This window comes from Lipotes vexillifer, unplaced genomic scaffold (genome assembly GCF_000442215.2).
Source record: "Lipotes vexillifer unplaced genomic scaffold, Lipotes_vexillifer_v1.1 scaffold584, whole genome shotgun sequence".
Taxonomy (NCBI): Eukaryota; Metazoa; Chordata; class Mammalia; order Artiodactyla; family Lipotidae; genus Lipotes; species Lipotes vexillifer.
In genome coordinates, this window is record NW_006783036.1 from 4,572,145 (window position 1) to 4,598,730 (window position 26,586).

The 26,586-nt window shown below is 44.9% G+C and overlaps 1 protein-coding gene across 1 annotated transcript in view; it reads right to left on the reverse strand.

Moving 5' to 3' along the window:
- EML1 (EMAP like 1) overlaps window positions 1-26,586 on the reverse strand; it is a 93,323-nt gene that overhangs the window by 31,024 nt on the left and 35,713 nt on the right. The window contains 10 exon segments of the mRNA XM_007455643.1: window positions 942-1,096; window positions 2,630-2,729; window positions 3,469-3,603; window positions 5,139-5,234; window positions 6,089-6,199; window positions 8,385-8,454; window positions 9,449-9,598; window positions 10,168-10,297; window positions 13,600-13,628; window positions 26,470-26,586. The exon segment at window positions 26,470-26,586 is cut by the window's right edge and continues 2 nt beyond it. Coding sequence (XP_007455705.1) covers window positions 942-1,096; window positions 2,630-2,729; window positions 3,469-3,603; window positions 5,139-5,234; window positions 6,089-6,199; window positions 8,385-8,454; window positions 9,449-9,598; window positions 10,168-10,297; window positions 13,600-13,628; window positions 26,470-26,586 — 1,093 coding nt within the window.

Sequence of the window (26,586 nt, forward strand, 5' to 3'; positions counted from 1 at the left end):
GTACGCGGGCCTCTCACTGTTGTGGCCTCTCCCTTTGCGGAGCACAGCCTCCGGACGCGCAGGCTCAGCGGCCATGGCTCACGGGCCCAGCCGCTCCGCGGCACGTGGGATCCTCCCGGACCGGGGCACAAACCCGCGTCCCCTGCATCGGCAGGCGGACTCTCAACCACTGCGCCACCAGGGAAGCCCAGGCCTTCCTTTATGAAGAGCAGGAATCAACAAAACCAAATTCTCATACAGTCAGAGCACCATGCCACGCTGCTGTCTGATGGAACTGTGCTGTGTGCATCTGACTTAGAAGTTGGAAAAGTTCTACAAGGTGTCCATGCTATGCTAGAGAGGAAGAAACTCAACCTTCAGATTGATGCCGACCTTGGTATCTGTCTGCTCATAATTTCCCAGGGCCTGGGGGAGAGAAAATTCAGAGTGTGTAGAAGGAGTATTGAATTTCTTGCCTCTGGCTCCTGTTGGAGTCCAGGTCTGCTAACCATGTAATAAGGAGGTGAAAGAGATGCCAAAAGGGGTCAGAGCTCTAGAGATGGTGTTGGCACTCAGCCACGCACAACATAAATACTCAGTAAACACTAGTTCAAAGTGAAAACGTCTCCAAAGTAATGCGATGGCAATTAAAGTGAAAAGAGAAGAAACGTTGTAACGATTAATCAAAATGTGGATAAATGTTCCCTTGGAAAAGTGAGATTGGGTCTTTGATAAAAATATTCTAGATGTGAAACGCGACCACCTCACATTTTATAAACCTAATTCCCTTTTAGTACTTAAACTGCCTTCGTGATTTTGGTAAAATACTACCCCGTTTAGGAAAATTTTATCTAAACGATTCTCAAAGCTGTAAGCTGAAGATTTCAAACTAACAAGGAAACCGGTCAGTGAAATAGTTTAACGTTCAAAACGAAGGTCAATAGCATGACTTGCTGTCTTACCTCGGTTTTATGAAGTTGCTGGTAGTTTCCATCCCAAGAAATGAGCTTCCGGTCTTTCCCTCCTCCCGACACCAGCGTGCCGTCCCTCAACATACAAAGTGCAAAAATACCGCCCTCGTGGGCCCCTTGAACTGCGTAGCTTATTCGATTCGTACCTAAACACAGCAAGACCAAGCTAAGGACAACGTCAAAGGCTCACCTCTGCCCGTGTCATTTCATTTTTGTTTTAAAATGCGATACTTTCGGTTACAACATCATTGCAGTGTGACTCTATCAAGGATCCACTTTCTAGAAGTTCCCAGAGCACCAGACAAGCATGAACTGAATTACTTTATAATTAAGGAAAACGGGGAGGGGGTTGGGGGGGAGGGACAGACTGGGAGTTTGGGAATAGCAGATACAAACTTTTATATATAGGATGGGTAAACAACAAGGTCCTACTGTATAGCACAGGGAACTATATTCAATATCCTGTGATAAACCATAATGGAAAAGAATATGAAAAAGGATATATATGTATACGTATAACTGAATCTCCTTGCTGTACAGCAGAAATTAACACGTTGTAGATCAATTATACTTCAATAAAATAAACTAAGAAAAAAATAATTAAGGAAAACATGCTAACACGAAGCATAGTGTGTGAAGAGTGCAGCCAGACTACATGTGGCTGAGAAATGAGCTGTGTGTCTCTGGACAAGTGACTTAACTGCTCTGTCTCAGTTTCCCCCTTGGTGTAATGGGGCTACTGCTTATCCCATTGGATTGTTCTAAGGGTGGAATGAACTGATGTATACGTAGAGTCCATGGCACCCAGAGTAGCAGGGATACTACAAAGGTCACCATATTAATCTGAAATTACACTGATGGGTCTGTTTTCACCTTCTCCCCCAACTCAAATACTGAGATCCTTGAGGACAGGGATGGTGCACTTTCCCTTTTTTCCCGGCACATGGTGAGCGCTCATAAGTGCTCACTGAAGAACTTCCCTGGTGGTCCAGTGGGTTAAGACGCCGAGCTGCCAATGCAGGGGGCCCGGGTTTGATCCCTGGTCGGGGAACTAGATCCTGCATGCCACAACTAAGAAGTCCGCCTGCCGCACCTAAGACCCAGTGCAGCCAAAATAAATAATAAGCAAATAAATTAATACATATTTTAAAGTAAATAAATAAATGCTCATTGAACTTGACCAAATAAATGTTTCTGAGTAAGGAGACCTCCTTACCACACTGTTTGCCCACTGACAGCGGGGATGCCCATCTGACTCATATGTATGCTCGGCATCTAGCATGCTGCCTCAGACACAGTACTCAATCAATGTCTGCCAAGCACTATGTGGACCAGAGAAGTTAAATACTATAGAGCTAAATAAACAGTCTTTGATGATTTCATCATTATACTTTGTTATCAGATCTCCTAAATAAGCTATTAATTCCATTATAATGTCTTGGGCTTAAAGAGCCTTTTAGAGCGACAGAAGTCCACAGCTTACTAGTCTCATTTTCCTCAGTCCCAGTGTTTTGGTTCCAAGTTACACCTGCACACATGCGTGTATGTACCTATGTACCTTGGAATCGAATAGTAAACCTGGAAATGATATTAACAGACAGTTCTTACAGGAGCCACGTTTGGCTTCATACTTATAACATCACCCAGAAATGTCTGCTTTGGGAGGAATCACTTGTTACCTTTTCCCCATACCAGGATGTTGCCACTTGAGTCTCCGGTGATGGTGTCACCATTTTCAGAAAATGTCACACAGAGGACAAACTTTGGCTTTTCTTGCTTCTGCAGAATATTTTAAAAGAATACGTATATACAATCAAGACATCCTTTTGTTCGTATTAATACCATCAAGAAGCACAGTCACCCCAAGCTGGATAGTGTCAGCTTCTGCTACCACACTGTGTGCCTTTCATTCTTATCCACCATTACGTAACTTATGCCCTGAGATTATCTGGTCTAAAATATAGAGATTTCTGGTACCTATCAGGTTGAAGGCAGTTCGAGCAGAGGAGGGTGTTGGAGAGGCTAAGGGGCCATGTTGCCGTGACTACGGCCTGAAGGATGGGCCTGGCATCCTCTATCTCAGCCTCTGGGCCCACAGGGCAGCAGGTGCCCTCCCGGTGCTCTCACAAGGCCCGCAGATGCTGGACTAAATGGCACAGAGACTGCCCATCGCTCTCTGCAGAGTCCCACTGGGGTCTCCTGGGCGCTTTCTTCCTTGCTCTTTGCAGCCAGCAGGCCTCGGTGAGGACCCAGGCCCTGGGCATCCTTTCCTGGTGCTCCTGCCTGTGTCGATCCTTCCTTCTCAGCATCACCAGTGTTATCCACGAGACACGAGGGGCTCCCCAACTCTGCCAGGGATCTCCAGGAACAGTCTTTATCATGACACCCCCCCATTTGCCAATTAAAACAAATTCTAGCACTGGGATGCCTCGAAGCTTCCTTAAAAGCTAGGTGACCACAAGTACCATCGGTACTTATATAAATATAAAATAAAACGACAGATGCAATTTCACTTTACCTCGAATAATCCTTGCTTCTTAATAAGGGAGCTTCCTTCTAGTGTCCAAAAGTAGAGATGGGACTTCCCACAGGTAACAATTATATTCGTGTCCGTGGGGTGGAAATCCGCAGTGAATACAGCTTCATTAGAACACTTGGTGCAAAACAGGAGAATCAAATGTCTCAAGTCTCTTAAGACACTTAAGAAAATAAATACAATCTGAACCACAAATAAATAATTCATCAAGGTAAGCACTAGGCCTCTTGGTATTTTCTCCCACTGAATTCGTCTTTTGGAATCACTGAGCTCGTGTCTGTGCGTGCCGACCCCTCTCCTCGTCTGTCTCCCCCACTGCACTGAGCCCCGAGGACGGGGCCACGAGGCCATCCTTCCGTATGGGGACTCACAGGAACTGGGACACAGCAGGCACACAGTGAGCTCTGGCTGAAGGGGCGGCCGGGGAATTAAGAATCGCAGGTTCATCGCCATCGAGTGATTGGAAGGGCCCCGGAGTCTGGATCGTATTCGGCTCCATCGCTCCTGGCCCACTTTGGCTGCCCTGCTTGTCTGGGGAGTCCCTCCTGATACGGATCCCCAGGACTCTGCCGGTGGTTTGGCGACCAAGCCTGGAATCCAGTAGGGGATCTGGCTCTTTGGGTACCACTTTACCACCCTCACCCTGCTATCTTGATTTCCACGACTTGCACCCTGGTCCCATGAATCTGACCCTGATGGCTCTTTGTGCTTGATAATTCAGTTATACATTCTTAAACCCGGACAATAACTTGCTCTGATTGCTTCCAACCCAGCGACATGGCAAGAACTTAAATACTTGAGCAGACTATTAGAAGGCACAGCTATAGCATAAAAATAGTTATTTAATGCCTTATTAGAACACAGGGTCTGCATCCCACACACAAACAAGAGAGAAAGTTATGTAAGTGAGGTGATCCAATGGTGCTCCTAATGTTAGGTAGGTAAAATGATCCAATGGTGATGCTAATCTTAGGTAAGTCAGGTGGTCCAGTGGTGATGCTAATCTTAGGTAAGTCAGGTGATCTACCGTTAATGGATGCCAGGGTGAGAAACCTGAAGTCAGTTCTATAAAAATAGATCCAATCGTGGTTTTAACAGGAGGAAAGCATAAGAAAGCTCAAGGAAGGTACACTGACATAAGGAAAGTCCAGTGGGTCCCACTGCAGGAAGAGCCCCGCTGGGAGGACCTCATTCCCGAGTCCACTCAGTTCGGGACAAGCCCCGTGCTGGCTGTGCCGGCCTCCGCGTGCCCCTGCTCCCTGCCTGGCCCTTCCGCTGGGCAGCAGGCACATCTCACTTGTCACCATCGTGCCAGTGCCTCCTCGACACGTGTGCGCAAAGGGGACACTCGGCATTTGTGGATGACGGAGAGAACGCGAGCAAATGAGCGATGGAGCGAATTAAAAGGGTGGTGACTGTAAAATGAGGAAGGAAAACCCTTATAGACGCTGTGATGAGAAGAAGAAACCCTACCAGGCCTTGGGAATGTGGGGGGGCCCAAGGGCTTCTCGGTGAAGGGGTCCTGCCTGGGGGCCATGGCGGGGATGGAGCCCACAGCCCACCGAGACACAGAAAGCTGGCCAGGAGCCAGCAGGGGAAGGCTCCACATGGGAAAAGGACAGCATAGCCCAACATGAGGCTTGGAGAGAGACCTTGACATCCGCCAGTCTCTCTTCCTTCTGCCAGTCCCACACAGACAGCACGTGGTCATTGGAGTCATCCACGGCACAGAGGTTGCTTCCTCCATTCTGGAAAAAAAAAAAGGTATTCACAGGAAGACTACAATTGAGAATAAACTAGGTTGAGAGTGATTAAAAAGGAACATAATTTTATTTTTAATAAAGAGTCCGCTACATCTTCATTAAAGAATATTTACCCACCACCGTCGAGACCTGCTTATGACTTGGGCACACAGACAGTGGGAGCAGGGGGATGTGGGGTGACAAGGGACAGGAGCGGGAGGGAGGGGTCGGGGGGTGCGCTTCACCACTGGTTCTGTTAGAACCAGCCTCCGAGGGGCTGCAGAGCCCCCGCCCTGGAGGAGAAGGCATCTGCGGCTCCAGGGCACAGGTCTGCGCTGAGCGATGACCAGGTTACCGCAAGGCCGTATAAGGGGAGGGGGCACTGGGGGTGAGGTGCGCGGTGTATTGATGTGAACGCATGCATGTTTCTGAACTGGCTGAACAAGTGCTTTAAAGGGTGGCTCTGTTGAACGGGCACATGCTGAGGAAGTCTGGGAGACCACGAGGTCCATCCAGCCCCTGCTCATGGCCAGGCAGCAAGCCAGGCCGGCTGGGGACGGCACAGACAGGCAGGGGAAATTCAAGGCCAGAGCAGGCAAGACTGCTCCAGGAGCCTGAAGACAGTGTGGCTGCAGGGCCTCTTCTCGTCACCGTGGAAACGTCCGATTGGGAGCGTGTGTCACCGAGGCGGAGCAGGCGACTCTGAATGAGGGGACCTGGGATGCGGGAGGTTTCAGAGTCCAAATCTGTACATACACCTGGGCAGTTACGGGCGTGTTAACTCTCTCCCTCTTCAACCCTGAGCTGATTCTCTCCTCCCTGTGGACAAAGGCTGCAATACCCACAGGGCTCATACTTACGGATTTTGAGAATGCGATACAGGTGACGGCTCGGTCAAAAAACCCGATTCCGATGACGTGCAGCGTATTCAGTGTCACAGAATCCCAGATGCGCACGTTTGGGGGCAACTGCTGCTTAGAAAACAATGCAGAGTCACCCACTGTGCCGCGTCTACAAATTTATCTTTACCTTGAAATTATGAGATTACTTTAATGTTGTCAAAAAAAAAATTTTTTTTTAAACGCATTTGAGGACTCTGCCTTTTAATATAAATAAAACATTCCCAATCTCTCCCAGAGGTCGTGGCGCCTGGGGCCAATTTAACTTTAGGAGAGGTCTACCGAGCTTTAACTTTTGAAGAGCCCGTTATTGATAACTATACCACAGGAAGTGATATTCTCATTTGTATATCGAATGCGTCTGAGTTTTAAAAATGAAAAATGACGAAGAAAATGGCGTCTCATTTAAGGGTTGTTCTTGCAAAGTCTGTATTGTTACTAAGGATCAAGCGTGGTTCAATTCATCATGATGGTTGCCACCAACGGTATTAAGAGCTTAACATCCTTGGGCCCCATAGGAAATTGATTGTACGCAAACGAAAATTTAGAATTGTTATGATTAGTTCAAAACCCTCTCAACTATGTTAATTTTTCTCTTCCTTAATAGAAGAAAGCATCACAGAATAATCAGCAGGTTTATCAAGAAAAGGACTAGCATTGTACCCCGTAGATGGGTGAACTAGGTTCTAGGTTGCACTTGTCTCTAAGTAGCTGGGCGTCTGCAGACAGTCCCTCGGCCTCTCCAGACTTCTCCACTTGTAAATGCAAAGGGATGGTTCAGATAGCTATGACATTTTCTCTGGCTCTAAGGTTCTGATTCAATTCCAAGGCCAGAAACTGAAATACATAGTTAATCCACTAGAGGGGAGGAACAAATGATTTACTACTAATTTCAAATAACTTTTAAAGATCATTTAACAGTAAAAAAAAAAAAAAGATGAAGACCCTGTTCCCTCTGTGTTTACGAAATAGTAGTCTGATTTCCATTGTTCCTGTTACCTCCTTTCAAGTATAGGATTTTAATGGAAAATAGCATAAATATTTAAAATTTGATGTTATTAAAATATTTTCTGGGGCTTCCCTGGTGGCGCAGTGGTTGGGAGTCCGCCTGCCGGTGCAGGGGACACGGGTTCGTGCCCCGGTCCGGGGGGATCCCGCGTGCCGCGGAACGGCTGGGCCCGTGAGCCATGGCCGCTGGGCCTGCGCGTCCGGAGCCTGTGCTCCGCAATGGGAGAGGCCGCAACAGTGAGAGGCCCGCGTACCAAAAAACAAAAACAAAGACAAAACAAAACAAAAATATTTTCTGAAAAATGGTAGCACTCATGATAAAAATGGAAGAACTTAATGTAATTAGTTTCAGATCATACATTGTGCATGGATACACAGTGCTATACAAAAATAGACACCAGGGCTTCCCTGGTGGCGCAGTGGTTGAGAGTCCGCCTGCCGATGCAGGGGACGCGGGTTAGTGCCCCGGTCCGGGAAGATCCCACGTGCCGCGGAGCGGCTGGGCCCGTGAGCCATGGCCGCTGAGCCTGCACGTCCGGAGCCTGTTGCTCCGCAACGGGAGAGGCCGCAACAGTGAGAGGCCCGCGTACCGCCCAAAAAAAAAAAAAAAAAAAAAAGACACCAGAAAAGTTACAAGAAGTTTTGGATAAGACATGACAATGACCACAGATTGTGGTAAATCAGTACGTGGAAGCCAGTTTTGAGTTGTTCTATTTGTCAAATTCTACTAGCTCCTTCTCTGATTCCTTAAAATACAAACTGAAGTCTTGCTGCTGAAGTGCTTACAAAATTTGTGCTAAAATCCTTCCAGCAGCCCTTATAGATTACACCCAGACACAAATTCCATGGGTTGAAGTCATGATTACAGGGAATTCATGGCAGAGGGTGTCTGAAATTCACTGAAGAGGCAACGTGCCCCAAATTCAAATGATTATTTATTATGATTTTAACTTTGCTTATTAAATGTGTACTTAACATTTTAATGTTTATCATGTGTGTAAATAAGTATCTTAAGAGTAAATGGATTCTTAGGCAAGAACAACGCTATTTTAAAATTAGCTGAAACTAAGGTGAGCTCAAGGGGTTTTTAGAGTCAGTGTAAGAACTTTACTTTGCAATAAAAAATTCAAATGAGGGATTAAGAAGTACTCAGACATTTTATATCTAAGCAGGCTCATTCGTCAGCAAAATTTTCAGAAAATTATTTTGTGTTACCAGTTCATTACAAAAATATTAAAATATAACTCACTTTTCCATCCTTAGATGTGCCTGCAACTTGTCCTGTGGCTATCGTGATCCTATCAGGATGAACTGCAAGGCTAAAAAGAGATATTTAAAAAACATCTACTCTTTAAAGGTAAGCTTTACTCTTCCCTTGATCAAATATAATCTGGTCAAAAAATTTAAAAGTAAGATATACACAGTGCCTAACTCCTTACAGACTCATGATAAATTCTCTAAGCACCTCATTTCATTTCATCTTAATTCCTTTATCTATAGAGAATTCTCAAATTCAAAGAAAAAGCACCCTCTGCTTGGGAAATACCATTTCAATCTCAGAACCACTTCATCAGTACACAATCTTTATTAAGAAGTCATTTGGGGGCTTCCCTGGTGGCGCAGTGGTTGAGAGTCCGCCTGCCGATGCAGGGGACACGGGTTCGTGCCCCCGTCCGGGAGGATCCCACATGCCGCGGAGCGGCTGGGCCCCTGAGCCATGGCCGCTGAGCCTGCGCGTCCAGAGCCTGTGCTCCGCAACGGGAGAGGCCACGGCAGGGAGAGGCCCGCGTACCACCAAGAAAAAAAAAAAAAAAAAAAGTCATTTGAGTATATCAAATAGCAAAAGCATCATCTTTTTCCAACAGCATTTTAATAACTGACCAGGGAGTCAGGATAAATAGAAATACATAAATCCATCTATTCATCCATCCTCTTTCCCAGATACATAAAATCGCTACCAAAGGTATAAACGAATGATAGGAATAGCAGACCCAGACATACACATGAGGCAAAACATTTTTATTAAAAAGTAAAGACCCAAATTAGAAGCCGTTAGCACGAGAAGGCCTCCAGATAGGGGTCTGTTACAGCTATCTGTTTAGGTAACATGGTTGGTTAAGATGATGTGTTATAAGGATAGAAAACTAAAAAGGTGTCTTAGAGTAGGCTACCCAGAACACAAAGAAGAGCTTTCCCCAAAGATCCTATTTTCTCAGATCCCTTTCTTACTCTTCAATTATATCCCATCACTGAACCCTTTCTGCCAAAGCTCTTCCCACAGGTGTCAGAGGAATCCCAGTTTTGAGGACTCACCACTTCACGTCATCATTATGGCCCGTGTAATGCCTCTGAAGCTGCTCCTCCACGTTGTACAGCACGACCACGGATGCGATGAAATACACAGTCTCGCCCGTTGGAAGCAAGTACAGGTTGTTACGACAGTCTCGACCCCTGTACCCATAGCTTCGTGTACGTCAAGACAAAATAAAAAATATGTTTTTTAAAAGTAAAAAATAAAGTAAAAACCCAACTCTTGCACATGCTCTATTTTCTTGTCTTTCATTTTTTTCTTCTTGGAAGCTCATTCACGTTCCCAAATCTCATACTAGGAAGGCTCCAGCAGCTTTACTTCAAGAACGCTAGTCATACGGCTGGCTCAGATTTTTGTGGCTTAGATATTGTGGGAGCTTTTTCGTTTTCTTTTTTGTAAAGGGTGTTATACCTGTGCTACATGTCCATTTAATATAAGCCATATACTGCATTTCCTTCACTTAGTACTGGGTTCATCCTCATGTTCCTTCTTTAATTAGTCGGTATTAACTTGAAGTTAGGCCCCAAGGTTGGCCAAGTCCCTCCTTGGCTGAGGGGGCAATGCTAGTCTTCCCTCCCAGGGTACCCCTCTTTCTTTCTCTGGGTTTAAAAACTTTTTGCCAGCACGGTTTAGTTACATGATTTTCTACAGCTGAATTTCGATAAAAGCACTCATCGACTGATTACTTCGTGTTAAGACTTAATCAATGAATAAAGGATACACCCATTCCAGCTTAAGTCTCTTTGTTGGCAGCTCTACTTTTGCTTCCAAACTGTAAGAATCCACTTGATCTTTGGGCATGTGCATGGTAACAGGGCGTCCACGAAGAAACATTTTTACATATCCGTCTTCTATGAAAAGAACAAAGAGGTCAGTAGGATACCTCAGTGCCCAGCGTACCTGAAAAGAGGTTATATTTTCTCTAGCCTTTCAATGGGAAAGCGGAAACTTTGCCCTTTATGTCATTTCTGGTTAAAGTCCTAGGGAAAACTACCTAAAACACAAACGGTTTGAAACAAGATTTTTCATCTTGTTTGCCTTTGACGTTCTGCTTACTTAAGTAATGTAAGAAATTGTAAAAGGCAGGAAAGAACTGGATTCCAACAATTATTTTCCGTGAGAGATTTTAGTGCTTACGTTTCCTCATCAGGAGGGGGAAAAATGCCACCCCCCCAAAAAATTACAACTAACACAAGAAATCCACTTAAATTCTTTATTGAGTTCAATGTATATACAATTTCGGTATCAAAATTCATAAAATATCTTTCAATATTTAAATTGGTGTGTTATAGCGCAATGTAAAAATGTGTCTTTATGTATCTTTTACACTGGACAATTCTTTCAAGTGTAAAGAACACAAAATCAGCAGAAGTACATGCTAGGATGCATGCAAAAGGAAAATGCTCAAAGAAAAGCTAGAAATAGAAAACCAAAGAACAAAAGACCCATTAGAGAGAGAAACTGGGAAATAAACCTTTCTTAAACAAACATTTTTAATAACAAAATAACTTATGATGTTTTGATAAATTATAGGGATGAAAGTAAAGCCCAATAATATATTGACAAGGGGCAACTCCTGGACTTTTAAAAAGAAACGACTTCGGGTTTTCAGGCTACAGTTTTCAGGATATAATAAGACCAAAGAAAATGTCTTGTGAGCTCTTGCTGAATTCTGTTCTGATTCAGAACTCACTGCATTCTGATGCTTCACTGCAGATCAAAAGACTGGGTCTTAATGGCATTTAAATTGGGCAGTTGGGACCACGGATATCTGTACATCACTCAACAGAAAAATCCTCCACAGAGAGGAAATTGCTGAGGAAGTCATAAAGTAATTATAGTGTCGTAAGTACCACATTTACAAATTAGTTTTGTTAAGTCTTATTCCTAAGGATTTGCAAACAATGCCACATGCAACATTGCCTAAAAGTTCAGAGGCCATCCCACTTCTATGTTATGGTGTGCGTGCAATTCAGGTCATAAATGCATGCATGTGATACACTCTTCACTCCTGCATACAGCGTGCCAGTTGCTCTGTTCTGTGATCCGCCTCCCCAGCTCCGCTGGGACTAGCCCATCTGAGGCCCACGGCACTGCAGTCCCCCCAACCCAGGTCATCTTAGATACTGCTGCCAAACCTGTCAAGGCCCACAATGGATTCAGAATCCTTCTCCCACTCTCTTACCTGCTGGACCCAAAGTTCTAACTGCCCTGCCCCGCTATTCCCGTATGTGACCTCACTGGCCACAGCTACCCCCAACCCCGTGGACCCTTCTCTCACTCTGCCACCTGCACACCACTCCGTGCCTCTACCCATGCTCGCCTCAGCTGACCTCTTTTCTTCCTTAATCCCTCACCCAAGTCTCAGCTCATGAGACAGTGTGGCTACCCCAACTGCAGACCCTAAAAGCACCCAGCAGACCGAAAGAAGGGGGACAAGGAGGGGTGGGTGTGACAGCTTAAATGACAAGCGATTCCATTAATTCTCTTTGTAAGGGGAATCACGGAATGCAGATTCAGAATAAAGGGAATATAATGCCATCCCACGGCACACACAAGAAGCCTAGCATGGGTGTATATAATCAACGTAAGTGAAATATCTACTTGAGTATATTGTTGTCATGTGCTGGTAAAGTCCTTATGATAGAGGTTTGCTCACTGGGAGTTCTACATCACTGGACTGGGCAAAAAAGCGCTGGAGTTAGCCTTGGCACTGTTTTGTACTGGTAAGTCAGACGTTCTACATCTAAAATAAAAAACGCAGCAAGGGAAAGCAATGTTTCTTTTTTGTTTTTTGGGTTTTTTTTTTTTTTCAGGCATATTAGGATAACAGCACACACCCACCAAACCCAAAGGTGCTAGAGGGAGCGGCCAGCAGCAGTGCAGGTTTCAAACAGTGGGGCATCCAGGGGTTGCCCTATAGCTCTCTTAAGGTTCATACAGATTTTAAAAAGAGTTCCTATAATCAGCCAATAATCAATCAAGATCCAATTTATAGCTACTCATTAAAACCCACCCAAGTAAATGCTCAGGAATGCTTTTAACTTCCAACGAATCAAAGTGGTTTGCATCACAAAAACATTTTCATACAAGGAGACTATCTGTTGGCCTGTATGAAAAGAGTTTCTGCAGCCTGGGTCACAGCTTTGCTCAGAGAGCTATGAGGTTTCAGAAATGCCGCCTACCTTTGCAGTGTGTCACCCGGCGTTTCCCTTGTGATTTCGGAGACAGAGACAGAAGTGCTGGGTAAAGAGACGATGGGGCACTGCAAGAGTGACTGGCCTGCTGGGGAGCACTCCCGAGCCCTCAGGCCGAGAGGCTCCCGGCCCCCTGCTAGAAAAACCTGGACACATTTCGGGGATTCTGACAAGTGCACTCCAGACCTAGCTCTGCAGGCTTAGGGAGATTACATTTTCAGTGAGTAATTTCATGCTTCTTGAAAACGAAATGAATACTGAAGCACATGCGGATAAATAGGAAAGTCCGACTTTCATGTTTCAATTGTGCACTTAAGGGGAAGAAAAACTTGGAGAATTAAGTGAATTTATTTAACCCGTTGCACACTTGTCAATGATTTTGCGTTTTTAAACACACTTTCAAATAAGGTTACTATTCTCAAAATAGCAGCTCCCTTATTATAAAATGTGTTAGAAAAGACATATAGAAAGATATATATGAACTATTAGTTTGCAGTTTAGGAAATCAAAGGCAGAAAAAGAAAAAAAAGTTGCTTTAGACAAAGTTATACCTGGATGCATCAGAAACTTTCCCCTTCAGAGAAAAGCAAATGTTGATGATGGGTTGGGAGCCCCATTAGCAAGGAAGAGATAACAAAGGCAACAGGAGTCTTTTAACCTAGAGCTTTTGTTTCAGTATAAAGGCATCTCACTCTTCCTCCTTATTGATGTATCTTGAAATGGTTTAAAGGGGGTGAGTAAAGGGTTTAGTCTTTATGACCATTTTCTGGGTAGTCTCTGTATGACGTGAGCCATCAGACCCCCAGGTACAGGCTGACAGTGAGCGCTCAGCCCCCAGTCCTGCCACATGGACCCCCATGTTCTGCCCGTCCCAGCTGCCCCTGAATAACTACTTATCGCCCCTCAAGTCCTGAGGTGACTGAGGGGCGCCCGCACCAACATTCAATCAGCCTTACCTGCGCTGAAGACCGGCTCCTTGGGTTTGCTGTGGAGATAAAACCAAACCAGTTTGTAAAGGGAGCCTGGGGGTGGTGGTTAGTCTCATTCACAGAAGACCCCACACCCCACTAGCTGCCGCAGTTTGTCACACGGATGCTGTTAAAAAGAAAAAACAAAACCATGTAACTGCAAAGAGGAGGAACGTAAACAAAAGTGTCCAAAACCAGGTGCCAGAGACGACAATCCCGACTTTATCACCAAAGCTGTGCTTTTTATGAGAGCAGATAAAGGTTTGGAGACGGAAAACATGTGGTTCATCAGGATGGGAGCAGCCCTGCCTAAATGTGTAGAAAGGTTTGTTTTCCTTCTCCACGCTCTTCTGGCAGATTATTTGAAGAACTTACTTAAAACTAGCAAACTCCTGTCACAGGGGCTTTGGGGAGAGAACTTCTAGCGCCCAGCTCCCAGCAGGGATGGGTATGGGGTGGGCGGGGGGAAGATGATGGGGTGGGAGAAAGGAGGGAAGAATAGGGAATGTCAGGGTGTGGCCACATCCTGGGACATGTGGGGATCCCCACTGTGGGCCTTGGCCAGGCCGAGACCCCCCATGACTGCACCTGGGAAACCAGAACCCCACCGTGTTCAAGTTCACACTACCAGGGACTGAGGTCATCCCTAGGGGCAATCCTCCCACAGGACGAGCCTGCATGGGGAGTCCCCCCAAGTGCAGGAGAGCACAGCCCTCCCCGTGACAACCTGACAGCCGCCTGTGGGAAGACTGTCACCTCGTGCCAGACAAGGGAAGGGACTCCCAAGCACGGCAGGAAGTGCGTCCCGTTCAAACACAGAGCCAGTGCTTGAAGCCAAGCCTGTGAGACTCCGATGTCCATGCCGTCTTCCAAGGTACCCCTACCCCACCAGAGTACCTCCCGCTTTAAGATGTGGAAAAGACACAGTAAATAAACGAAACCCGTCCCAGAGAGGGCTGGGAGAACTGAAAGCCTGAAGAGGCGCCTACATTTTTTGTGCGTACATGCTGAAAAACACATACTGGAGCAGATACGGTCCTAATGTTACTTTTCTCCTTCATTTTAAACTTGAAATACATCGAGAAACACCACCAGTGAAAGCTACCCCTAATCCCATGATGTAATAAATGATATTATTTATTAATGGCCTTGATTTTCAGATAATTTTATGAGTACATGGTGGGAAGCTCTTTACTGATGCTTTAAAAGTGGTTTGCTGTGTTTCAAGTAGGTGGATCTGCTGTGGGCTGAGATTTCTGCATGCGAACCACTGGTCACTGAAAACAGTACTCTGCAGGCCCCGCACACCTTTTAACACAAAAGCCTAACTTCCATCAGCCCTGAAGGCCCAAAACCACCTCTGTGGACCCCGACATTTTCCCGACCTCATCCTCCTGTCTCTCCCCTCAGTCACGGACTTCCAGACACTCTGTCCCTGCTGTCCCGAGACTGGGCCACGGTGTGGACCCCAGCTTCCCACCCCCCTGGAGAGCGCATGGCCGGGCGTGTGCTCAGAGCTGCCCCAAGAGGCCTTCTTTGATACTCCACTCTGCAGCCTCCTCGGTCCTGCTCACCACGCCCCGCCTGGCTTTATCTGTATTAATCTGTCTCTCCCCAGAAGCGCAGGAGGGCAGAGATCTTTGTTCACGACCGCGTCCCGTCCCGGGGCCTGTAACAGTCTTCAGCTGCTGCCTGGAAGCTGGTAAGGTCTGGAGCCCTCCCTGCCTCTGATCCCAGCTGGCCCCGTGGGTGTGCGTCTGGCCGGTGGGCTGGGGGCTGTCCCGATGGCCCTGCTGCCCCCCCCCCCAACCAAGGTAGCCGGTACCTCCTGGCGCCTGGCATTTCTCGCTGTCCTCCCGGTCAGTCCTCAGCCTTTACTGCGCCTTCACGGCATGCAGCCCCTCCAGGCCCCCGCCCCTCAGCATCTTCGTCCCTTCTTCGGGGTGGTACCCACACAAGGCCCAGTGTGGAGCATCCCTCCCGGTCCTCGGGCTGGGCCCTCGGCAGGTGCCGTGCCTGGGCTCAGAAAGGGTGGCTTCAGAACGCCTGTCCTGCTCCCAGGCTCTGTCACAAGCTCACCGAAGGTCTGTGGAAAAGGGGTACGTGTGTGTGAAGGTTCCCTTTGTGCCTGGGGCTCCCGAGAGTTCTACACCACTCGGCCTCTCGGGATTCTACAAGCTGTCAGCTCCTTTCTTCTTACAACCATTCCTCCTCTTCCTGCAGCTCTGCCAAAGATCACGGCGGCCAGGGCAGTCCCTCCTAAGAGGGGCTTGTCACTTTTGGGGCTGGAGTTCGTCACATCACTCGGTGACCTCGGCTCCACGGCGGGCTCACCTGGCTTGTTCTCGTCGTTGGGGGGAGTGACACTCGTGATTTTCTAAGCAGAAGCTTAAGTCTTAACTGCAACTTTTGTATCTTATTAGATTCAAAGGCAGGGCAAGGACACAAGAGGAGAAGCTAAAACAGAAGACTACAAAGCAAACCTACTGGTTAGGTAAAGCCAGGCAGGGAATTAGAAGACAGGAATGTTATTTTTCCATCATGACTTTGATCACAAAAGCAGAAAGATGCCAAGTCCATGAAACAGACATAAGCAATCTGGAACCCTCCCTAGAGATGGGAAAGAGCAATTACAGATTATGTTCCTCTTAGAAAGAGAACATCCATAGGGGAATCTGAACTTCAAATATAGGGAAGCCAGTAGAATTCTGAAGCACCGTAAGAAGATGGATGAAAGATCCGTTAAAAGACCAGAAAAAGGCAGCCTAAGTGTTAACAGCTAAAGGTCACCGAGACGTACCAGGTACTGAAGTTCTCATAGTTCTTTACACCTTGCTCTAAACTATGCATTACCTTTGGGGTATACAGGTATTGTATCTAGAAAACATACTATCGCTAGGCTTCGTTATTTCAGAAAGTTCAATTTTTATAGAAAAATATACTATACTTACTTTAGAACCCATGATTCCTGCCCACATACCACCCTCCTGAAAGGCAAGAAGCCTGGGAAAAGGTACTATTCCACTCACACATGCACATCTTATAAATACAAACCTATAAAATGACAATAAATCTTCCCAACTATTGATAGAAGGGCAAACCCACAGAACATGTGATGACGATGATCCAAAGTTAAAGATGCTGTGGCCCCAGGTCAAAATCAGTTAATGGGAGCCGTGCGCCAATCACCTGTCCGATCTTGAACTCACCATCAACAGAGCTGAGAGTGGGCCCTTCAGACCCAGAACGCTGGAAACACGCTCGGGCTGTGAACTCACTTGGAACGGGAGGTGACTGCCTCTCAAGGTGTGGTGTAATTTGCCCCTGGGCACCCATTCCTTAAATGGGCTAAATGGAAAACTGAAGTGGGGGACTTGGCACTGCCTCTGCCGCCAGGGTGTAGTTCCTGGGGGTGCGGGGGAGAGTGTATAAACTCTGGGACCAGAATGAGGCTTCATCCAACCCTATCTGAGTCTGGAGTCCGTGCAGATGTTCCCCACCCTGAAGCCCAGGGCTGAAGTAAGCCCAGAGGACAGAAAGGATTTCCCTTCTGGCAAGCAAACCCTCGTCTCTTGGCTATTCCGGCCTCAGGCTGCTGGGCCCAATATCTCCAAAATGAACCATGGTGCAATCCAGTGCGGGTCATTTTACTGCTCTGTTTTTGGCAGGAAGGAGATTTGCTGAAAGAGCTTGGCTGTACACTCCCTAAAGCTGGAAGGTTCAGAAGACTCTCCTAAGGACTCTTCTAACTAGAAGCAGTACCTGGGGGTCACGGAGGACGTGAGGAAGCCTGGAGCCTTCACCAGACCAGTAGCTGGATCTAGAGGCAGTAGGAGGAAACCAGACAGTTGGCCCAAAGAAAAACTCCCACCCGGAGCTGTGAGCTCACACCACGAAGCAGCTATAATCACCTAAGTCACACGTTATCCCCGAAAACGTTCACTGTGGACCTTGGTTGCCGGGACTGTCAAAAGTGGCTGTTTCCCCTTCATCTGATATCATTCAGATGACTCACTGTGGGCTGGGTGTTTGTAAGGGGGAGAGTCCAGCCAAGAACTCGTTCAGACTCAGATGCAATGAGTATTCCCTGCACTGCTCCTTTGCAGTGGGATCCGCGCTTAGCACATTCGTATCTGTTACTAATTTACCCCAAGGTCCTGAAAGCCGGTCTCCAACACATGGGTGACGCATGTAACAGGGAGCTCTGGAGACGGGAATCAGGGCAGACTGACAGTGGCCAAATGCTTCCGAGCAGAGATACTTGCTTTACAAAATGATTAATACGGCCTGATCGAGGAGGAGACCGTTCCAAAGCCAAACATGTTTTTTCCCTGCAACATATTCATCTACAAAAAACGGTACCTCTCGGCATACATACCGTGACTCCTTCTGAAAATGACTTTACTTGATGAAATGTGATCCCTGCTAGGAGTCAAGATACTCTGCTATGTCAATAATGATTCTTTTTATAAATTGCCCTTAAGTAAGCAGCTGCTAACTACAAGTAGGGTCATTCAGGAACCATCTATTTAAAATATTTAGAAGTTGCTACTGGGGACAAAAATTACTGCTTCATAGACATTTCCAACCAATACTTCCAGTTTAATGTGGCAGAAGGAGCCCAGGGTTTTTTTTGTTGTTGTTGTTGTTGCACTGGGTCTTAGTTGAGGCTCGCGGGCTCCTTAATTGCAGCAGGCAGGCTCCTTAGTTGCGGCAGGCGGGCTCCTTAGTTGTGGCAGGCGGGCTCCTTAGTTGCGGCACCAGAGCTCCTTAGTTGCGGCAGGCGGGCTCCTTAGTTGTGGCATGTGAGCTCTTAGTTGCAGCATGTGGGATCTAGTTCCCTGACCAGGGATCAAACCCAGGCCCCCTGCACTGGAAGCATGGAGCCTTACCCACTGCACCACCAGGGAAGTCCCAGAAGCACAGATTTTGAAGGCAGTTGGATTCGTGTTTTATTTGGGCAAATCATTTTACCTCCATAAACTTTAGATTCTCTCATCTACAAAAATGGGACTAAAACCACTGTGAGGCATAGGGTACCGGCAGGATCATATATAACATGTAACAAAGTATCTAACACACGGTTATTAATTAATATTACTTCCCTCTTCCTCCTAATTTCACGGACAATAACCTATCAATACATGTATGTACTTTTGAGCTCTTCACCTAACAGCCTCAAAACTAAAACAAAATAAAGAATACCATACCAGCACTTATTATTTTAACATTTGTTAAAAACTAAATGACCCCTTGGCTTAAAAAGTGAAACAATCTTTTCATTTGGAAAAAAAAAAAAAAAAGATGATTCATTTAAATCACTTAATTTCCAATGTTTCGGAATCCAAAATGTAGTGTTAAAATCATCTACCAATAGGTGGTGCTGTTTCCATAGTTCTTAAATGACTATGGTTTTAAAATCTAAGTACAGTATATAGGTAACATCCTTTCATTCATTCAGCGAATGTTTATTGAGCACTTACTGTGTGCCAGAACTGTGCAAAGTGCTAGGAATATAAAGAAGAAAAAATGACACAGCTCTGCCCTCCCAAAGCTTAAGGGGGTGGGGGTGGGGGGGCAGAATGTGTGGGAAGCCCCTGGAGGGAGGAGTTACAGTTACAGATAAAGTTAATGGGCAGGAACAAAGCAATCTGGAAGGCAGCTAACTCAGACTGGGGCACTAAGGCAGGCTTCCCAGAGAAAGGGGCATCCTGAAGGATTAGCTGGAGTTCTCCTGCCAAGTTTCCAGATACATACATATGCCACTTAGGACAAGGGACAAACCTCCATTTACTAAGTGTTAAAAAGTGTAATTCATCAAGCTATGCATTTGTTTGGTTTTGGTATCTGTTTGATTTTCTAATATTACAATAGAAAGGTTTTTCTAGGGGCTTCCCTGGTGGCGCAGTGGTTGAGAGTCCGCCTGCCAATGCAGGGGACACAGGTTCGTGCCCCGGTCCGGGAAGATCCCACATGCCATGGAGCAGCTGGGCCCCTGAGCCATGGCTGCTGAGCCTGCGCGTCTGGAGCCTGTGCTCTGCAACGAGAGAGGCCACAACAGTGAGAGGCCCGCGTACCGCAAAAAAAAAAAAAAAAAAAAAAAGATTTTTCTACATATGCTATCTTCTTACTTTCATTTGGCTTTCTTTAATGAAGACTGAGTTTGAATATCTTTTCCTTAGTTAATTGGCTACGCCTATTTCTTTCTCAGTGAACTGTCTCTGTTCAAACCTTTTACCCATTTTCCGACTGAGTTAACTGTCCTTTCCCTCGCTGGTGTGTGTTGTGACCTTTGGAAATGAAGGACATTGGCCCTTTTCAGTTGTGGGTGTCATTCGTATTTGTTGAGAGGATGAGTCTTCGTGGGCTTTTCCTTCCCACTTCCCGCCAAGCCTTACACTCTGTCCTGCACATGGTAGGTGCTCAGTGAGTCAAGCAGTGCTGGGAAAGGGTATGAGTAAGGTGAGAGAAATTGTTCAGAATTTCTGATTCCTCCCTTTTCAGGTTGGGGTGAGATCAGAAATGGGAGTTGGAGAATTCTGGAATGTCCCAAAAAAGAGAGGCACTCCAGATTGGGGAGTGGGGTGAGCAAAGGTGCGCAAACATCAGCTCCAACTCTGGGATGGAGAAGGCAAATAACAGTAGTCATACCATCTATGGGTCACCAATGTCGGCAAGCCCCATGCTACGTACACCATCTTGTTTAATCCGCACAACAGCCCTGAGAGGTAGGTATTAGTTTTTACTGGTGCTGAGGGAAACCCCAAAGAGGTTAAGTAACTAGTTCACAGTCACATAACAAAAGTGGCAGAGCTGGGATTAAAATTTGGTTATGGCTATAATGCCCCATCCGTCTACCCTCTTTCTGTTATATTGATTGGGGTAAAACGATTCGCTCAACAAATGTTTATTGGGTACCCACTGTATGCCGGGCATTGTTCTAGATGTTGGGCTGGTCTGACAGGACTAGAAAAGCCTTGTTGGTATCCAAACGTCCAACAAAAGTGCATTCGCCTAGATAAATAATGATCCACATCTGAAATAACGTTGTAAGAGTATATTTCCTGACACAAAGACATGCTCATACAGCAAATGAAAAAGAGGGTTACAAAATGTATGCAGAAGAATAGCCTTTATGTAAAAATTATACCCTACACACATGCAACACCCTAGAAATAAAGTCTGTATGGAAACAATAAAATGGTAGCCGTGAGTTCTCTGAGTGCTGAGATTATAAGGGATTTTCCTTTCCTCTGTTTTGTACATTTGGATATCCTAAAACACATGTTTACTTGTGTAATAAATAGATTACTTCAAAAAGGAAAATAAATCCTGCTGGGGGAAAGTGAGAGCCAGTGTTGGAAGCTGTGGATATCAGGGTACAAGACAGGGTGAGGAGCCAGTAGATGAAGGACCTTGAACCCAGGCTGAAGATTAAGATTTACATTCCACCATCAGTGATGCTAAAGGAAAAGAAAAGCAACGCTGAGCCTTGAGGACCCTGAGGTGTCAATCAAAAGACTGTCTCATTGGTGTGCAGAAAAGGGAACCCTCCTGCATTGTTGGTGGGAATGTAAATTGGTGCAGCCACTATGGAGAACAGTATGGCGGTTCCTCAAAAAACTAAAAATAGAGTTGCCATATGATCCAGCCATTCCACTCCTGGGCATATATCTGGACAAAACTATAATTCGAAAAGATACATGCACCCCCTATGTTCATAGCAGCACTGTTTACAATAGCCAAGATGTGGAAGCAACCTGAATGTCCATCGACAGATGAATGGATAAAGATGTGTGTGTGTGTGTGTGTGTGTGTGTTTGTGTGTGTGTGTAACGGAATATTACTCAGCATAAAAAAGAATGGATAAAGATGGTGTGTGTGTGTGTGTGTGTGTTTGTGTGTGTGTGTAACGGAATATTACTCAGCATAAAAAAGAATGAAATAATGCCATTTGTAGCAATACGGATGGACCTAGAGATCATCATACTGAGTGAAGTCAGACAGAGAAAGACAAATACCATATGATGTCACTTATATGTGGAATCTAAAATATGACATAAATGAACTTATCCATGAAACAGAAACAGACTCACAGACACAGAGAACAGACTTGTGGTTGCTGGGGGCGGCGGGTGGTTGTATAGCACAGGGAACTATATTCAATACCCTGTAATAAACCATAATAGAAAAGAATATACATATTATATTATTATAATTATATATATTATATATATAACTGAATCACTTTGCTGTACAGCAGAAACTAACACAACATTGTAAATCAACTATACTTAAATAAAATAAATTAAAAAAAACAAGACTGCCTCATTGAACGCTAGAGCTTAAAGAAGGATGGAGCTGAGAGTTCCGCTTAGGGTTCTGAACTTCACGGCCTGGATAAAGCAGCCAGTTGCACAACACAAAAGGGGATCTAAGGGAACACTTTTATGTGGTAGACGTCTTCATAATTTTGAAGCTTTTTTCATATTTGTTTACTCCAAAGATGGGCAGTTTATTTGTGTGTTACAACAAGGTTTCCAGCAGATGGCTGAAACATTTCTTGTTCTAACAAAATCAGCTCATATTGCAACAACTTTTTGATGGAAACAAAGTGTCTTGCTTACAAAGTTGATATATCTTATTCCAGTCAGAATTACAAAGGAGGAACCAGTTGGATAATTGAAACATTTTATCAGTCTAGCAACATCTAACATAAACTATGCATTACAAACAGTAGTTGTTTTTCTGTCTGATATAAAACATTTAAAAAAAAATGTAAAAAAAAAACCTCCCTTGGATTAGTCTACTGGCGACATTAGATAGTACAGGTTGTTTATCAGAATGTTATTGGCGATTCCCTATTTAAATTTAATAAATACTTCATTATGACACAAATCACTGTATAACCATTAATATTCACTTACAATCAATAATATATAAAGTGAATATTACATTGCCATATATTGCTTTTGTTCTTATGAAAGTTTTGCCAGTACAAAGATTAATAAGGGCTGTTAAAATTCTGTGGCTCATTACAAGCAAAATATTTTAAAATGTTAACTATTCTAAGATAAAAGTCTACAGTGTCACAAGAAAAACTGTTGACTCTCATGACCATTTCCAAAGAAAATGAGATACAGGAGCATGAAAAGTGAAACTCTCAGGAATAATAGTTTCTATGAACACAAAACACATAATTATTATTAAATAAATTAATGTATCTTGGAAAACGTGAATGTTTAGGACATCAAAAACACTATTATTTTATGTTTGACAGTAAGATCTGTACAGTTTATAGGGAGTGTAATTATTATTATTGAGAAATATAAATGTTGAAAGGAGCCTCTTTCTAATTTTCACAGAAGTGCCAGATGTACTGAAGACAGCTTTGTATATGGTGTGTGGTAACTGTGAGCTTTACAGCAGATAGTCTGTGACTGATACAAGTTAAAGCACTGCCCCGTGTGAATGACTTGCTTCTGCAAATCAGGACAGACCCAAAGTTACACCTCACTCATTCACATTCTGATGAGCTTTCCTGTGAATCTTGGGGCCTGCACACCAGCTCATTCTGATGTGACATTAACAACCGTGAGAATATATGGTTGGTCCTCTGTATCTGCAGGTTCTGCATCTGCGGAATTAAACACCCACAATCATAAAGATCCACGGTTGGTTGAATCTGTGGATGCAGAACCCACTGACTAAAGGACTTGAGAGTCTGTCCTTGGTATGGGGGTGGGGTCCTGGAACAAATCCCCCTCGGACAACCTGGGATGACTGTATAACACTTTATTTCTCCCCAACCAATTTTACATTTTGCCAAAATCCAGGTTGCACTCATAGGACTGTGTCCTGTGAATGTTAAGTTAATATGTGTTAGACCAAAAATAGACTAATAATTTCAGATGTCATCCACCACCTTCATCTTACCAATGAGGAAATGAAGTTCAGAATTTTGGAAAGCCTCATGAATTATTTTCTTCTACTCTGCACAGGTCTCGATTTATAACAGCTGCCGTTACTGAGTGCCAAGTGCTTCGATAGGTGTTTTCCTACCCAGTTAGCTCTTTGACAAGATTCAAGGGAATTAGGTATAAAATCCCTAATTCACAGAGGGCAAAAACTGAGGCTCAGAGAAGTTAACTGGCCAAATTCACTTACAAACCCAGATCTCCCTTTTACTCCAGAGCCTGTGTCCTTTCCATCACACCTTGCTGTTTACAGTAACCAAACGTGGACAATGTGTTAAAATGCAAGACAGCATTCTGGAACCATGAACAACGTAAGACAGCATCCTGGCACCATGGACAAGTACTTGTGTGTGATGCAGAAGAGGTCACGCTGTCTTAGACCACCGAGGATCATGTTTAAAAGGGGAATTGCATCGAGGCCACCTCTCTAAGCCTTTCTTTGCCTGCTTTAAGCCATGGGGACTGGGCATTGGTCCATTAGACTCCAGCTCTGATTCGGTACAAGGTCAACGTAGCCCAAGAGTGGGGCTCTTCATGGGGGGATGGAAAGGAAAGATGAAGGGAAATGGGCAGGCAGCAACAGAAGCACCAGCTTGACCTTCACCTCTATGGCTTCTCAGCTACTCCTTCCTTCTGAGTTCCTGCTGCCATCACTCCCATGGGCCCCTAAAGGTGTCTGTCGGTACCAGCAATGACCTAAGAGAAGGCAGGAACTTTCTCTCTGAAGCTCCTTAGGTGCAACTCAACCAGTTCAGTGCTACATGGGCCTCAACTACTATTCCTGGGCTCTAATGAGACAAAGAATTTATGTTTAAATGGACGTGTTTAGTTGCCTGAATTATTTTTATGAAATGACTAGTAAATTTTCCCAGTCCCTCATTTCCAAATCAAAATTTCCTACGGTAGCATTAAAAAACAAAAAAACCCTTTGTAAATATCTTTCATGGAAATATTTACCCAGCGCACTTAGCAAAGCCATAGGATTTAAAAGATACAACAGATCTGGAGTTTGCACAATGCAGATTCTTTTTGGAAATTCTTAATACAAATCAGATGTGCAGAGAAGGAGCCAGGTTTTTAAGAATTGCCAAGATCTAGACATCTCAGGTCAACTTCCAAGCTTACGCTGAACTCAGAGACGCCTAAAGACCACCCTGCATCTCCCACTTACGCTGCGCTATACCGCTACCATTGTAACTACCTGGCCTTATTTCCAAGGTATTATCACCCAATTAGCATAATCTTCTGATAAGAAGTCCTATTAATAGTCTAAATTAGAAGGCAACCCCATGTTAGTGGTTTTGAGATTGTTAATGGACCTGTGGACTTGACCTGCTAGAGGTATGAGAGGCCCCTGTATCTCTTTCTACAAAACATATCTTTTAGGAATAAAACTGCAAAAGGGTTTAAGCTTCCTTTACAGGACTGAATCAGAATGGACTTACAAGCTTGGAATTTTTTCAGCCTGTGGGTTGGAGTCCACTGCTTTATGACTAAGCCTTCTCCTTACACGAACATTTGGAAAAAAACAAAACAAAACATGGTTAGCCTGTGAAGCTGAAATTCCTTCCTAAGCCTTGCTCAATAGAGAGAATAGAATTAAAGCACAATGTTTAAAAAGAGAGAATAAAGTACATTGAGTAGATATATACAGAGAAAGAGAAACTGATCTCAAATACACAATACATTCTTAAACATAAAACAAGCTCTTAGGGCTTCCCTGGTGGCGCAGTAGTTGAGAGTCCGCCTGCCGATGCAGGGGACACGGGTTCGTGACCCAGTCCGGGATCAGAATGGACTTACAAGCTTGGAATTTTTTCAGCCTGTGGGTTGGAGTCCACTGCTTTATGACTAAGCCTTCTCCTTACACGAACATTTGGAAAAAAACAAAACAAAACATGGTTAGCCTGTGAAGCTGAAATTCCTTCCTAAGCCTTGCTCAATAGAGAGAATAGAATTAAAGCACAATGTTTAAAAAGAGAGAATAAAGTACATTGAGTAGATATATACAGAGAAAGAGAAACTGATCTCAAATACACAATACATTCTTAAACATAAAACAAGCTCTTAGGGCTTCCCTGGTGGCGCAGTAGTTGAGAGTCCGCCTGCCGATGCAGGGGACACGGGTTCGTGCCCCAGTCCGGGAAGATCCCACATGCCGCCGAGCGGCTGGGCCTGTGAGCCATGGCTGCTGAGCCTGTGCGTCCGGAGCCTGTGCTCCGTAACGGGAGAGGCCACAACAGTGAGAGGCCCGCGTAACGCAAAAACAAAAACAAAAAAACAACAAAAACAAGCTCTTAAAATGCCCCAAATTAGCTTTCACTAATAAAATGCTACTATTAACAGGGAGCTATCGTAATCCATTATAAACCAACCTCAAAGAAAAAACTCAAAGCATGTTTCATGAAACCAGAAAGAAAATAGTTCCTAGTTCTGGTGTTAGCTCAATATTAAAAATAGTTTCTGACAAATCATAAAATTACAACTTTTCACCCAGTCTGTCGCAGAAAATACTGTTCACAAACAAGCCACTAAAATTAATTTTAAAATGGCAGCAGAGAGTATTAGAAATATAAAGTGCTCCGTATGGAAATTCAGAACCGGTTCTCAAATTCCATGGAGTTGGTACTAAGCAAATTCTCAGAAACTACTACTGTCTGAATAGGAGCCCTGAGAGTTCAAGCTGTAATTTTCTACTTGGATGATAACTCCTGTGACCCGCAGCTGTTTGATTAGCGCCCACAGTGATGTCAGGAGAAGGAGTATGGGGCATGGAGGGCTCACAGCTTGTGTGCGTATTAGGGGGTCTTCTGATTCACCTCTGGGAAAAGAGGCCACACAATATCTGAACCGCAGGAACCACAAGTAAGACGCCCCTTACCTTTCACTGTTCTTTTTGCCACTAGAAGAACTGCTGGTGGATCCTGTGCGATTCCGGTTTCCTTTGGAATCCCCATAGCTTTCCCTTCGACCACCAGGAGATACCCGTTCGGAAGAG